Source organism: Chrysochloris asiatica, unplaced genomic scaffold, assembly GCF_000296735.1.
Source record: "Chrysochloris asiatica unplaced genomic scaffold, ChrAsi1.0 scaffold00102, whole genome shotgun sequence".
NCBI classification, from domain to species: domain Eukaryota; kingdom Metazoa; phylum Chordata; class Mammalia; order Afrosoricida; family Chrysochloridae; genus Chrysochloris; species Chrysochloris asiatica.
This window is the reverse complement of record NW_006408620.1, coordinates 9,886,609-9,902,787: the sequence shown is the minus strand read 5'-3', so window position 1 is coordinate 9,902,787 and position 16,179 is coordinate 9,886,609. Positions and strand designations below refer to the sequence as shown.

General features: G+C 40.6%; 1 protein-coding gene across 5 annotated transcripts in view; it reads left to right on the top strand.

The window, feature by feature from the left end:
- The window catches only part of LOC102817285 (RNA binding protein fox-1 homolog 1-like), a 481,947-nt gene that overhangs the window by 431,122 nt on the left and 34,646 nt on the right, over nt 1-16,179 (top strand). For 3 of the 5 annotated variants that reach the window (XM_006867228.1, XM_006867230.1, XM_006867229.1), the window contains exons 10-11: nt 1,336-1,378; nt 9,090-9,154. In XM_006867228.1, the coding sequence (XP_006867290.1) occupies nt 1,336-1,378; nt 9,090-9,154 (108 nt within the window). The remainder of the gene's footprint in view (nt 1-1,335; nt 1,379-9,089; nt 9,155-16,179) is intronic. The other 2 variants (XM_006867232.1, XM_006867231.1) reach the window with 1 other exon arrangement.

The following is a 16,179-nucleotide window of genomic DNA, read 5'->3' as shown; positions in this document are numbered from 1 at the left end:
TTTACAGCCCAGGAAACCCTATACAGGGTCCTTATGAGTTGGAACCGACTCAACGGCATATAACCACCATATACATATATGAGAAAGTTTCAAAAAGTTAATAGAAAAATGTCATTATCTTATAATTCCCTTTTTCTGCAAACTTTTTGAAGCTCTCTCATACATATGTATGTATCTATATACATATATACATTTGTTGCTGGTAAGTGCCATGGAGTCAGTTCTGACTCAAGCAACCCTGTCTAGGGTTTCTAAGTAGCAGCTGGTGGGTTTGAACCACTGATCTTGTGGTTAGCAGTCCAGTGCTGATCCTGTAGCACCACCCCAAGACTCTCTCTCTATATATATATATACATATATAGATAGATAGATATATAGATAGATAGATAGATAGATAGATAGATAGATAGATATAGATATATTCACATACACCTAGATGTCTGTGTATGTATGAACACACACACGTACATAAGACACATATGCACATATTTCCTTTGTAGGACACCTCCCACCCTGCCAAATATTCAACCGCATGTATGCTCACTCTTGGAGCTGGAGAATCCCACTTTAATCTCCAGTCTCAGATGAAAGATTAGCCTGGCCCAGAAATCATTCTCACATCCTAAAACCACTTCTGAATCTGCACACAAGCCTGCTGCTGTTAGATTCACACAAAGTGACAACCTCTGGAGCTCATCAGCAGGACCAGTAGCTTCTCTGGACACCAAAATCATTTTTTCAGGTCATCTACATCCCGAATATCCAAAGTTGCTTCCATGTGATTTATTAGTTATTTCTTAAAATGCAATTCTGCTTGCTATTGTTGGGTTGAAATGAACTTAAAACAACAACAACAAAGTGTTGATATAATTATGTTTGCTACTGTGCTGTCGTCTTAACCGCCTCAATTGTTACCCTTCATCGAATTCAAATTCTCAGTTATTCCAGAGAATTCCAATCACGAGGCCAAGATCTGAATTGGAGTACCTTCTGTTGAACTGTTGAAATACGCTTGAAGGTTAAGAAGCCATGAAAGTATCTTTGTGTTTACTTTTTTAAGAGTAAATATTGGTTATCATAATTTTCATTCATGCTGGTAGGTTCCCATCCCTACCTCTTTTGAAACTCACATTGACATAAATTTGCAAACAAAAGAAAAATGTCTGGTGAAGCCTGGTTCCCCTTGGGGTTTGGTGAGTTACTCTCTTGGGTCTTGGAGAAGTCTATGAAGCAAACTTGTAAATGAATTGCTCTGGAATTTCTGTCTGACCGATGCATTTTCTTTTGTTTATTTCAGTTTTGCATTGAAAACATTACATTTCTGTTTCTTTATAGAATAGTGTATCAAGAGCCTGTATATGGCAATAAATTGCTGCAGGTATGAAATCCCAACTGGTGGAAGAATCAAAAAACAAACTCCTCACTCTGATCGGGGTTCTGCTGTGAATTCCTACTAACTCCGGGAAGGGAGGTGTTTTCTCTAACACAGAAGGAGGAAATGACTTCACTGAATTTTCCAGTTTTCATGCGAATTGTTCCGGAACAGGGATGGTCCTTTTAAGCTTGGTCCCGGCTCCTCTATTATGTCCACTGATTGGTCTGGGCATTCCCTTCCAATATGAGGACTGTTTTCATGCCTGGCCTTGGGTGGTCTTCACTATGAGCTTTGTTAGTTCATGAGTCCATCAAAATGTGAGGCCAGTTTGACTTAAGATGTATCTGGAGAGAAGAGAGAGAGGGTATCCCCAAATCAACGACTCAACCAACAAAAACTCAGTGCAGAGAGTTAGAGGGTTTCTTGTACCGAACTGTCTGGGTAAGGTTTTATTAGGTTCCTTGAGTCACCTGGAATGGTTAAACCAAAAATCGCTTTTGTGTCTATCTTTGAGGTACAACATAAATAACCTTTATGGTACAGTGTTAGAGTGAACACTGTAAAGTTCGCGAAACAAACCCACCCAATGACCCCGAAAGAGAACTCCCTAACAATCTGCTTCCATCCAAATGATAGGCAAACCCACTGGGGCAGTTCCCCTGGCACATGGGTTACTGTGAGTCAGAATTGACTCAGTGACACTCAACAACAACACTGGAGCTAACACAACTCTCCCTGGTCTCCACGGGTTAGACATTTGCTTCCCATTGACTGTTACCAGTTTTTAACAAGATTCCTTCCAGTGAAGCAACTCAAGATGAACAAAATCATAGCAAGTAAAGAGAATCAAGGCACCTAACGGGGGTGTAGCTGGCTAGGATGCTCCAAACTTGGTCAACTGTCAAATATTAAAACCAGTAAGTTAAAATGAAAATGAATGTTAAGAAAGCTCAGGGAATGTGATACTACAGAGGTTTCCCCATTACCAGCAATTTCTTATTCCCTATCAAGTCCATTGAACTCCTGGTATAGCACAGGAAGGTAAGCACTGGACTGCTAACCACAAGGCTGATGGTTGAAATCCTTGGAAACTCTACTTAGGGTCGGCATGATTTGGAACCAACTCAACAGCATTTAATAACAACAATATTAAGTCACTTAAGAAAGTATGGTGTTTTTTTTTAACCATCAGAATTGATGAAGTTTTCATAAAATTATCTAATATGAAAAGGAGTAGTGGCCTAAGGAAAGGCCAAAATAATCAAAATTGCTGAGCTCAAAGGGATTCTGTAGAAGGTTCTGGATAGAGTAGGAGAAGATACAGAACAAACTCAAGATCATAAAGAAAAAGCTGCTTAACTAGTCATAGAGACAGATGGGATTCCAGAGGCTATGGCCATTAGTCACCCTTCAGGTCTGGACATGAAATCCCCCCGAAACCAAGGCTCAATTTTCAGCCACACAATAGACAGGTTTTTAAGAGGAGCGAGCCCTGGTGTGGCACTGTGGGTTAATGCGCTGGACTGAAAAGTCAGTTTGAACCACAAGATCAGTGGTTCAAGCTCATCAGCTGCTATTTGGAAACCCTATACAGAGTTACAAAGGGTTGTAACGACACTTAACAACAACAAACAACAACAAGGGAACAATAACATGAGGTATGCACATCTTAGATTCAGCCACCATTTAAGACCAGAAGGCCAACATTTACCCAAGAACAAAATTCAGAATGGTGAAGAAAGAAGGCAGAATGGAAACAGGAAACCCAGGGAGGAAATAGAATGAGTGATGTTACATTGTGGTGACTGCAGTCAATGAGATGAAACAAAATGTGTAGGATTTATTGAATGGAAAACCGATCTGCTCTGTAAACCACTCTATTCACCGAAACAACCCCATAAAGCAGCTATATATATATATATCAGATAAATAGGGAATGCAGTTTATATTGCAGCATTTTCATTTGACAAATGTTTCTGGGAATGTTACTCTTCTAACCCATTGCTGTGGATTCAATTCCGATTCATAGCACCCCTGTATAGGGTTCCAGAGACTGTCTATCTTTTGGGGAGCAGACGGTTTTTTTCTCTTACCTGCAGAGAACAGCTGGTGGTTTTGAACTGCCAACATTGGGGTTAGCGATCCATTGCTTATCCTTACAGCACTACCAGCCCTCCTTAAATGTTACTCTAGTAAACATTTAGCACCCTCAGTTCTCTCTATTCATTTTAGCTCTTAAAAAAAAACAACTCATACATATAGATAATAATTTAAACCATCAAAGGACACATTCTTCAAGTCTGCCTTCAGACCACCAGCTCTCAGTCCCTCTCTTTCCATGAATCTAGAGTCCTCAGCTGCTCCCTCACTCTATGTCCCATCTCTGCCTCCATCTCTGGTGTCACTGCTTCTCTGGGTAAGGTCCCACATTCCACTTGTGCTCTTCTTCCTTGATGGTCCTAGGGTCCTCTGTTTCTGGACTGTAAGATTAATTACTCCCCCGTTTTTGTTACAAAACTTCTACCTTTACAATTGTGACAGTCGCAATTAGTCATGATTATAATGCCCTTTTAGTGTGTATATTTTATATATGGTCACATTTTCCTTTTGCCAACATGTGAAATGTGAGTGTGTTTGAGGAGCAGCGAGTGTAGGATTATCTTGTACTTCTCACCCACTTTTTATCTTTTGGCTATGGGTTGTTGTTGTTGTTGTTAAGTGCCGTCGAGTCGGTTCCAACCCACAGCAACCTTGTATAGGTTTCCAAGGAGCAGCAGGTGAGCTTGAACTGCCAACATTGCAGCTCAAATGGCCCTGCAGTCTGATACATTAACCCACAGCGCCACACCAGGACTCCATTGACTATGGGGTAGGAAATGCTAATTGTCTGCAACATATTTTGGTCATAAGTCCTGGGCAGACCAGAGTTGACATAAGCATTGTTTCCTAGTTGCAAATAGGAGTGAGTGTTCCTTATCCAACCCACCATTTGAACCGTGTAAAAGTTCTGGTCTTCCCAGCAAGCTGCAAAATATGGGGCATCACAAACTAAAAAAAGCAGTTTAAAAAGATCATTTTATGGCCTACGTACATGTGTGCCACATTAAAACACAAGTTGGTTATTCCCCTAAAATGGATTTCATGCAGAAGAAAAACGGCCAACACAGTGTAATAGATACGCGGGAGGTTCAAAAATTGAGTGGAAAAATTCCATTATCTTTCAATGTCATTTTCACACAAACTACCTGAAGCTCCCTCTTAGATATGTGTGGATGTATCCAGCTACTGAAATCCATTTTTTGTCCAATTATTATCTGTTCTAGGGATCACTTAGGTCAGTTCTAACCCCATAACTACCAGCCATGTGTGACAATTTAAATTTATATTCAATTGGCCGAAAAACAAAGAAATGAAACATTCAGCTAATTGTGGTAGGCACATCCCAAGTGATCGGTAACTGCTTATGACAAAAATAGCAAATATCAAACCAGGTGCCCTGGCATGACTGATGACAACCACAGATGTGTCAGAGTAGAACTCTGCCACATAGGATTTTCAGTTTACCAGGTTTTTCTTCCAAGGAACCTCTGGTTGGGTTCAAAGCATCAAGTGCGTGGTTAGTAGTCGAACACCCTACAATTTGTGCCACCTCGAGATTCCTCCACTTATGAGTCTATTCTGACTCATTGAACCCTATAGAACAGAGTACAGCTGCCCCATAGGGCTTACAAGGTGTCTATGTTTACAGAAACACACTACCACGTCGTTCCCTCTCAGAGCAGCTAGTAGACTCGAACCACTGGACTTTTGGTTAGCAGCTGAGCACTGTAATCATTGCACATTGTTGTTGTTCTTGTTAAGTGCTGTTGAGTCAGTTCTGACCCATAGCAACCCTGTGTAGTAGGTTTTTCAAGGAGCAGCTGGTAAGCTTGAACTGCCGACCTTGCAGTTCAAATCGACCTTGCAGTCCAGCGCATTAACCCATAGTGTTGTTAAATGCCACTGAGTTGATTCTGACCCATAGCGACCCTGTTTCTGAGGATTTTTGAGGATCAGCTGGTGAACTCGAACTGCTGACCTTTCAGACAAACAGACTTTACAGTCCAGTGCATTAACCTACAGGGCCATACCAGGACTCTTCATTGCACCTTGTTGTTGTTAAGTGCTGTTGAGTTGATTCCAACCCATAGTGACCCTGTATAGGGTTTCCAAGGAGAAACTGGTGAGCTTGAAACACTGACAATGCAGTTCAAATGACTTTGCAGTCTGATGCATTAGCCCACAGCGCCATACCAGGACTGTACCTAGCAGCTGCCATATTGGACAGCACAGGTAGGGAGCATTCCCAGCACCACTACCAAAGTCACCAGGACTCCAGGAGCCCATGGATGAAGCTGGTGGTGGCTGTGGTATTAGGTGCCATCAAGTCGACTCTGACTCATAGTGACCCACTGCACAGTGGAATGAAGCAATGGCCCGGTCCTGCACCATCTTCATAGTTGTTACATTTGAGACATTGTTGCCATCTCTGTGCCACTCCATCGCACTGACGGTCTCCCTTGATTAAACTACAGCTTCCTCCAATAGCTGCCCTGATATTACCACACTCAGACCCTGACTCATGAATGGGGAATGCTTGGTAAACAAATTTCTAACAGGTCAACATCAGGCCATAGAGTTTTTTGTGCCGTAGAGTTGGTTCTGACTCAGAACCACCCTTCATGGAGTTTCCGAGGCTGTAAATCATTCTGGGAGCAGAAAGCCTCATCTTTCTCCCACAGAACAGCTGGTAGTTTTGAACTGCTGAACTTGAGGTTAGCAGGCCGACTTGTAACCACTATGCTACCAGAGCTCCTTGCCTACCTTTTATAGAAACATTTATTTTCCCTAAATGACTCCCAACAAAACCAAACTCACTGTCATAAAGACCCTACAGAACACATAACTCCTCAGAGTTTCTGAGACAGTAGTAAATCTATATGGGAACAGATAGCTGTTGGGTTTGAACTGCTGAACTTACAGTTAGCAGCCCAATGCTTAGCCCAGAGCACCACCACAAGTTCTCTAAATGGCCAAGTTGTATGCAAATAGAGTAGCTGAGAGAGATGCTTCTTCGATGACCATACCTCGTATATAGAAAGATCACGTGTGTACACACATGGCATTTTATCTTCCTACAGAAAGCTCATACAAGTCATCTATGTGGTTCACTGTTCCATATTTTCTATTTCTACACCTACAATTTCCTCCTACATATCAAACTCACTAGCTACATTTCATAGCTGGAACTGTTGGAAGAGACATACAGAATCCAAAAAATAAAATAAGGGAGGGTTTTTGCAGATGGGTCATTGCTATACACTTTTGCTAGGGATTAATTCATAGTCACCAAATCATGATATGACACCTAATGATCAATGCAGATACTTTTCTCCCCCCACTTAGGAGAGAAAAAACATTACACCAGCAAATGTTTATATCCTTCAAACTTTCGACCAGTTACAGTTAATACTTCCCTCCTATGACACAAACATTTTAACACTCCAGGAGTAGATGAAAGTTGCTGGTGTGAACTCATCCCGAGGCATGTTGGAGGAAGCCCTGTGGATAATGTAGTACAACCCTCCTGTGCTCATGTGGAATCAACATGGGTCAGGGTCTAAAGGCTGCCACCACCAAGTAGCCAATGCAACCCTTCCTTGCCTTGTTAAACGTAATGTACATTTCAGCACACCTATCTTTCTGTGTGTCTCAGGAAAGACAAGGAAATATACAACAATGGTTCCTGAAACCAGGTGACCTCATTTTCCCCCAGCTCTTCCTGCTGTGTCTGGAGCCTGGTGTTGATAGGACAGACTGAGGAGTATTTTTACATCAACTCAGCAAATTTTAATCAGCTTTCAGAAGCTAATTAGATATCACAGTGCTTGTTAAGAGCAGGTGGTCTTGAGCCAGCACCTCTTTGTTTTCCAGAGCAGAATTTTTTGTTGTTGTTTGAAACTGGATCTAAATTATTGATGAGTCAGGAAGTTTGGGCTGTGTCTTCTCCAGGTCTTATCCCAAAGAAGGAATTCCTTGAAGGATAAACCCACTTTCTTTTTTTAAAATTTAAATTTGCTGCAGAAATAAAAGCAGATTTACTTGGAAGATGAGCCATGGCTGGAAAAGGGTAGACAGAAATGATTCTGAGTGGTCTACCTACATTTTGAAAGATGTCTTTGCTGCTTTTCTGCTTCAACTCTTTCCTACCTGTTACTTGATTTCTTCCTATACATGAGACCAAATTTAATGAGCATTCCTACTCCTGTTTTTGGTGCTATAGGGTAAGCACAGGACTACTAACCACAGCCTGCCAGCAGGCACTCCTCAGACACCCTACACAGGGTCGCTAGGAGTCAGAACTGACTCGAGGACAGTTAATAAGTTATGCTAACTCTCTGGAACCACTCTGCTCTGGGTTCTGGATTCTCCATGAGTTGGTGTGTCTTCATTACAATTCACAAGGACAGTAATCCTCATACACATTATTCCATCCCTAGTTGCCTCCGTTTGGCAATGGGGAGAACCCTACCACAGAGGATCATAGGACTGTGTCTTCTCATTAGAACCAGAAAGGCCATGTGTTCATTGTTAGTGGAGACGGGGTCCTATTTTTGAATTGTGCCAGGCTCTTCGGCAGTGGTTGATGTATCGCTGTGGTCTGCTGACAGAAAGCTCTGTTACTTTCACAGTTTGATCATCAATGCTCCACTGCCCATGGTCCCTTTTGAATATGCACATTTGCTTGTCCTCTCTGCTTAATTGAACAATTACAATCACCACTACAAACAACTCCATGTTAATGCTGTCTTTTCAGAACAACCTAGTGATTTGATTTATCTGTGAGAAGACATGGTTATGTTTTGCATACTGTACAAGTGTCTCATCTGAATCTCTGTACTGGCTTCATAGAAATTTACTATTCAATTTTGTAGTGACAAATTCCTATTTGGAATCATTATGTAACATTTAGACAAGTAAGCCTTCTTTGATAGCTTGAGGGATTCGATGATCTCACACGTGAAAGAAGCTTCCAATTAAATGACCCTCTGATTTGTTTTTATCAGTATAAGAGGATATTTTATTTTAATTTTCATGGTTGTAAAAAATATAGATAATACTTCTGCCAAGTCAACATTTCCCATGTCCATAATTCAGTAAGATCGGTCACATCCGTCCTGTGAAATCAGTCATCTCTGAGAGTATTTGCCAAATTTTCAGTCCTCATAACTAAAAGCCCAATACTTCCTAAACAATAATGAAGGCTCACTTACATAACGGTTCCATTATAACTCATAAGTTAAGATAAAGACTAAGACTCTCAGAAAATCTGGAAAGTCCAGCCAAGTATAAAGAATGTTTAAATCATCGCCCATAATCCTCCCCACCTGAAGATAATCACCATTAACTTTCAGCTGTTTTCCCTTCAAAGGACATGGCTGTGCCCTTGGGGATGTGCTTAAAACTGCTAACCATTTAACATCCAGCTGGGGATGGTATTCAAGGCCTTCCCCTGTAGTGTGTTTCGTAGTTTGCTTTGATTCTAAGCTCATTAACCTCCACCTTAAATGGTAGAGTTGGGTTAATTATGCTTTGGTGTGGTCTCACTACTGGGCGTCCCTGCCCACATTGAGTGCCTCTGGTTTTCTGAGTGCGGTCTCTCCTTGTGTTGTAGGGTGGCTACACTGCATACCGCTATGCCCAGCCTACACCTACCGCTGCCGCTGCCTACAGTGACAGGTAAGAGTCACCTTTCTCTTGCTTGGGAACCACTTGGAAATTAACTTAACTTGTGGGGAGAGGAGAACCCCCCGCCAGCCTTGGTGAAAATGCATGACTGTTTGAGACACAGAGCTCCAAAGTTAGATCCCACAATGAAGGTGAATATTGAAGGTACCAAGAGAAGGGAGGAACAAACGGTGAAGTCTGGCCCATTCTAACCTCCCCCTGCTGCATCTTACAGATCTTTTGATTCACAGGCTACTACATTTGGCATGCACACATTTTACATTCTACCTGACGTGCTTATGGTTTCTACATTAATTAGACCATGGTTTCATCCAACTCTTAGGAAGAAAAACAGAAGATATTCCTCGAACACCTTTCACCAATATTTTACAACAAGTTAAGCCTTCCCTCCATTGTCTTTTTAAACTCTAGAGAAAGCAATGGGGGAGATGCATTCTTTTTTACAATGCCCCATGCCTGCTCCTGTAAACATAAGTCAACTTTGATTGATAACACACACACAGCCTTCTCATGTGAAGACTGGCAGTGGAAGGGACAAGTGTTTGAAAAATGTACAAAATCAAAATTAAGCAGTGTGTGTGTATCTGTGTGTTTGTGTGTTTGTGGTGGGAGGTGGGCTGTTACTCCTTGGACTTCACAGATGAGTGGGTTTCTAAAGCAGCCAGCCAGAGCTATTTTTGTATAGTGTGCCTTAAAGTTAAAAAAAAAAAAAAAGCGTGTTTTCATATTGAATGCAACTCCTTGGCTCTGTTTTCTGAGGAGGTAAATGTGAATGTTCAGAAGCTATGCATGCCCAGTTGTCTTGGAGGGTGCTTATTCTGGTAATGATGTCTTTGATTTTTTAAAAACCAAAACCTGTTTCCCGAATAAAACATTAATGATAATAATTTGCATGTGTGGCTGAGGCATGCTGGGTCAGACAGGTAAGCAGGTGATGTCTGTGGTTCTTGATGGGGAGGTGTCAGCAGCTGTTGCTCTCTCCCACTTGGCCTATTGTGACTTAGCACCTAGCTCGTGTTTTCCTGCAGAGCCTTCTCTCATTTCTCACAAGGTGTGTGTCATTAGCTCATTGTAGCTCTGGGAATTTCCTATCATCTCATAAAGTCCTGATTCCTAAAAGCAGCTCTCTGAAAACCCCATTCAAAGATAAACTTGTAACCCCTGACGTTTTCGCAAGACAGGGTTAACACAGGCTGTCCGGTTGTATATGGTTATCACAACAATGATGACATTCTTGGGAACAACCATCACAGGTTAGAGAGGCATAAATGGCCGCTAAATAATCCAAACTGTTTGTCAGGATGCAATTCTAAGTACATCAACGACCCGCTTATCCAATAATCCTCTGCCAAGAAACAAGATATGTCTTGTGTAAATTGCTGCATTATAGACACTTTGAGGCTGGATTAGGACAATAGAGAGGGTCAACAAGGCAGATAAAAATGATGACAATCTTGAAATTCTCAAGATTGTTCTACAAATGAAAAGGCTTTAATGCGATTAAATTCTGCACCCTGAAGATTCCAGCAGTATGCATTGTAATGTGGTTCAGCTACAACCCCTTAATTATTTTTATGAAAATATCTCTAGATGCTAAATTCTCAAATACCCACTTTGTATATAATTATAATCATAACGACTTTTGCATGCTGTATAAATCTTCCTTCTTAGTATAAATACATCTGTCCTCTAGTTGGGAGGGGGCATTATAACTAAGATATAACTTGTATCTTAGTAAATTAGATATAAGACCAATTGATATATTTGAGAGAAAAAAAAAAAAATACCATCCAATACTATTCTTCAAATTATTTGAGAATCCAGGTTCCTCAAGTTGAATTCATTTAAAAATCAAGTTAAAATGTTGTTTTCTTTGGGGGTACTAGATATACAAATATATGTGTATAAGATCTATTATTTTAATGTTAAGATTTCCCATCAGGAACGTATCCAACTGAGAAATTGCCCTTTCTGTTGAATTGGTAAACTTGGAAGAACTCTGCAATTCCCACTTTAATGTAACAGTTTCAGTTGAAAAAAACCAACTAAATACACTCTTGCCCATGTAATTGGCCTCTTGTTCATTAGGGAAATTTGCACGTTAGGTCTTTTTCATTGCTGTGGAAATTGATTACTGGCCCTATTTAACTTTATTATAAGCAAGGCCCATGCTACAGATGGAATTATGATATTGATGCAGACGCAGCCATAGCTCCAGGAAATTACCAGAAAACAATCCTTAAAATGACATTTCTGGTTTGATTTGTGAAGTATTATCTGTGAAACAGTGGTGCTTCCTTTCATTCTTAAGTGGGTAAAGAGAAGGAAGACCCTTTTATGGAAGATGTGCATTTTGGGGGCCAGGTGAATGTATCAGAATAATTCTGAATGTGCATTAAAGATGCCATGTATGTTGAATGCATCTCGGGAAATATTATAGCAAATTATTTTTGCACAAGTGCACCATCATATCAATAGTGATAGATTCTTAGTTGCTATTCTCTCAAAGACAGAAAGGCAAAGGGGGAAACAATTTTTAACCAAAGGAAGCTGCTTCAAAATAAGTAAAATCAGCAAGAATGGAGAAGGCTTTGGTCACACTCACTGCCTGTCAGTCTGATCAAAAGAGAGGATACACCAAACCGTTCCTGTAATCACAAGATTCACTCTTCAGAGGTCTTGAAAGTGAAAGTTGGATGTCCCCAGTTGGTGGGATTTTTACCTTTCATCAGCACAAATTAAACCCTCGTCAAATTAAAGATTCAGGAACCTTTGAAAAACATTGAACACCAGTAACCTCAAACCTGTCCAGAAGGCCCTTCACGATCATTTTGCAATTCCCTACCTGGAAACTTTTCTTGGTTAAATGATCACATGCTGATGATTGGGGAGCAGCGTGAGAACTCTGAATGTTGACCTCCAGAAGGAAGACCATCTGGTGTGGGCAGAGGTTTCTCCCCAAAGCGAAAGACCAGACTGGACTAGGTAATTAGTTTGTTTCATTAAATGGGAATAGGCAGACATCTTTTCTTGGTATGTAGGAAATGTTTGGTAAGCAGCTGACCTCATCAAAACTGTATGTTGAAGCTTACTTGGATCTATGCAAAGACAACGGACCAGCCTCTCAAAGGAAATTGTTTTCTGAGCTTGAACCGATCAAAGCATGGCAATGGGGCAGACAGTCATCTGGTCATTGCATGCCATTTGGTGTTGCTGATGTGTCTGTGGAACATTCTGGATTGGACAGGTCCATCCTCACATTAGCTCGATGAATGGCTTGCTTGAATTAAGCCTGGGGGCAGGCTTCATTTGATTGATTGGCTCTTGGTTTGTGTATTATGACTTGGTCGTTGTTGCATCTTTGAACAGTCCAACAGTGGGAGGGTAGAAGGGGAATGACTCTCTTGTCCAATGAATTGGGCGGCAAAAAGATTGGGAAATGCATATGATATGTACACAGCTTTAATAAAAATGTTATCATGCCAGAAAGACAGACATTTTTCATGCTTGTTCTGCTTGCTAACATGTTAACATTCCTAATGATCAGTGCATGAAAAGGTCCCTTCACACTAGGGCACAAGGGAGCCAGACTTAGGCCAGACAGAGAAGTGAGTAATAACACTGTTTTGCTCTGAAATACTAGAATGATCCTGTTGCATGGAAAGTTACCAGAACCACTTTCTCCTTCACATAAAACATGCATTTCTTTTGAAAGATCCCTGAACGCCACAGAACTATTGACATAAAATGATAGTTCCATCCCTTCAGTATCCCTAGAATGAGGGAAGTCGACATGAAGCAACAGGATTTTGTTGGTTTCATTTTGTCCCTTGTTGTTGTTGAGACCTTATTCATTACCAACATCTTATCAAATTGTGTCATATGAAATTACTGTTTTTGTGAACACAGACAATTTTATATGCTCTAACTTAAAAAAAAAAAACAAAGAAACCGCCCTAACATCAAGTATCAGATACACATGTGCAAACACACACACTCACATACCCATGCACATGCCCTTCAATTTCTCTCAAAAGACTTAAGCATTTCTAGATAAAAGAGGCTAGAACTTGTGTAGTCCCCGCCACTAGCTAGAAAACCATTCCAATCTTCTATTCGTAGTTTATGAAGAAAAGACTCTTGTACAGAGAAAGTGGATGGATGGATGCTTGCATGGGATAGACAGATGCAGTAGATGGATGGATAGATGTATAGACAGTTTGTATGTGTGTATGGACACAGCTAGGTAGATAAGTAATAAATAGATAACATGGATAATTAAGTGGAGGGATGGATGGATAGACATAGATGATAGATTAGTGAAGTGGATGAATGGATAGATGTGTAGACAGAAACATATGTGTTGTATTGATAGGTAGGTAGACAAAGACAAGTAGATCAGTGGGAAGATGGATGTATTAATGTATGATAAATTGATGGATCAGTGTATGGATGGATAGATAGGAAAAGTTCATCTATCTGACCTCTCATAATATTATATTGCACGTAAACTATAGGAAATAGAACAAATTAAACCCTAAACCTTAATAAGATCCAAACTGGAAAAGATGAGAGACTTGAGTTGGTTTCCTTTAGTATTCGTTGTTGTGAAGTGCAGTCGAGTTGCTTCGGACCCATAGCAACCCTGTATAGGGTTTCCAAGGAGCTGCTGGTGATTTTGAACCGCCGACTTTGCAGTTCAAATGGCTTTGCAGTCTGGCACATTAACCCACAGTGCCACACCAGGGCTCTGCCTTTAGTGTAGGCGGCTCTTAATCTATTTTTAGATTTCTTTTTTTTTTTCCTTCCTGGACCCAGATTAAGTAATAGAGAAAAGCTTTTGTTAAAATAGACAGACTAATCATTGCATTTAAAATGGTATGCTATTCGCTATTCTATTTGGAGTGCTTTTCAAATGATACATACTAAATACTAAGGTTTTGTCGGCTTATAAAGCATATGAACATCTTTAAATGATAAGTATTTCATTTAAGGTTGTTTTTGACTGTATGTCTGTATGTCTGTCTGTAAGAAAGGTTTATTTTTTAAGAAGTGTTGTACTTCAGGAACATGTGATTTTGTTTTTCCGCGCTGTGACAAGGTTGAATGTTGTTAAGTGCTGTCAAGTTGGTTCTGACTCATAGTGACCCTGATAAGGTTTCCCAGGAGTGGCAGGTGGGTTTGAACCTCCAACCTTGCAGTGAGCAGTCCAGTGCATATCTTATAGTACCACAGTAAGAGGTTGACTAGAGAGGATTTAATCTTCAGATACTGTGGAACCCTTAATGAGGGTTAACAATGTAGAGTGGAATGAGAAGGATGATTTCTCTGCTCCCCAGGTTTTTGGTTTTATTTTTACCTGAACCAACTTGAAAAAGGATGGAAAATACATCTGGTTCGAAAGCAGCGGCAGGCTGTTGTAGCTGTTCTGTTAGGCTTTCCAGATTTCTCCATGCACATTGGAATGTTTTGTTTGAAACAATTGTTCCCAAACCAGTTCAAAACGTAGTGACTCTGATGATACATTTGCTGGGTTTTGAAGAGAACATCAACTCTTTAATTTTTTTTCCTTTACCTTAGGAAGGATCTGGCTTTATTCCTTCCTTCTTATATGCTATTAAAAACAGATTTCATTTTACAAAATGATGGCAGTAGTCATAGTAGTCTAGCTCTGTTCTTTTTTATCTGAATTGTACTTGAATGTTCATACTTGGAAAATGGAACACGGAAGCTCTATAGGATAAGGAATAAACTGCCAACTACAAGGTTGCCAGCTCATACCCACCAGCCGCTCTTTAGGAGAAAGATAAGACTTTCTGCTCATGCAAACAGGAGGACAGCCTGGGAAACCCTACACAGGGTCACTGTGAGTCAGAAGGTGGGTGCACTGTGTTAACCCAAAAAGCAGAAAACCCTTTGCCAATGTGTGAAATCCACAGTTCAAAAACTCTAGTGAAGGCACTGTAAAACTTGGTGATACCAGAGGAGGTGTTCTTAGATTAACAGGAAGCCATGAAATGAGGGCATAGCTGATGATAGTTTGGAAGATGATGCTATGCACTAGGAAGGAGGGAGCCATGTTGGATTCATAGTCCAGTCTGTTGAGTGAAGACATGACCACAAACAGAAATGACTCTTCAGAGCCTTTGTTGAAAGTGTGCTCTTTAGCTTGTCCTTGTTTTTGCTTAGTTTTGTTCCTAAGGCATTTGTTTTTAATCTTTGGTGTTGTGTTTACTCATCCTAATGAGTTCTCCTGCATCCTTTAATTAAATGTAAATATGCTCTGTAAATGGTCCGACCCTGTTGTTTATGGGGTGGACATGAGCTGGGATAACTAGCTGATGTCTGACAATTACTGCTATGTGATAAGTGTCCTTCTAAGGTGTTCTCCACACACAGGTTCACTGGACCATCCTTGTACAACCATTGAGGTTGACCACTGCCTTTGATTTCCTCTTACGTAAAAGGAAAGCAAGCTTACAAAAGTTGAACACCTTTCCCTCTTGGTTTCCCCTGAAGCCTACGCCCTTCCTCATATACTGTTTTGTATGTGAGTTTTAGGAGAGCAACTTGAGAAGGAACATTATCTTTTTGAGTTCCATCTCCTCGTCTGTTTCGGCTACATTAATGACAGCTCGCTGGGTAATTTACAAGTTCTGAGATGTCATCTCTGAAATACTTGAGATACAAAGATCACTAAATCAAGTGTTCTTGATTTTACTGCCTTGTGTCTTTCCCTATAAAGGAGCTCTGATAGCTTAGTGATTACAAATCGGGCTGTGAACCGAAGGTCAGCAGTTCAAAACTACCAGCTGTTTCGCAGAAGAAAGATGGGGCTTTCTGCTCCCGTAAAGATTTACAGCCTCAGAAACCCTGTACAGGGTCGCTATGAGTTGGAACCGACTCCACGGCACACACAACATCTTTCCCTATAAGAGAATCTATAGGGCATTCTTTTACAGGGAGAGAGAAGCATCTCAAATGGCATAGCAAGAGTGATCTTTGAGGAAAAGAAA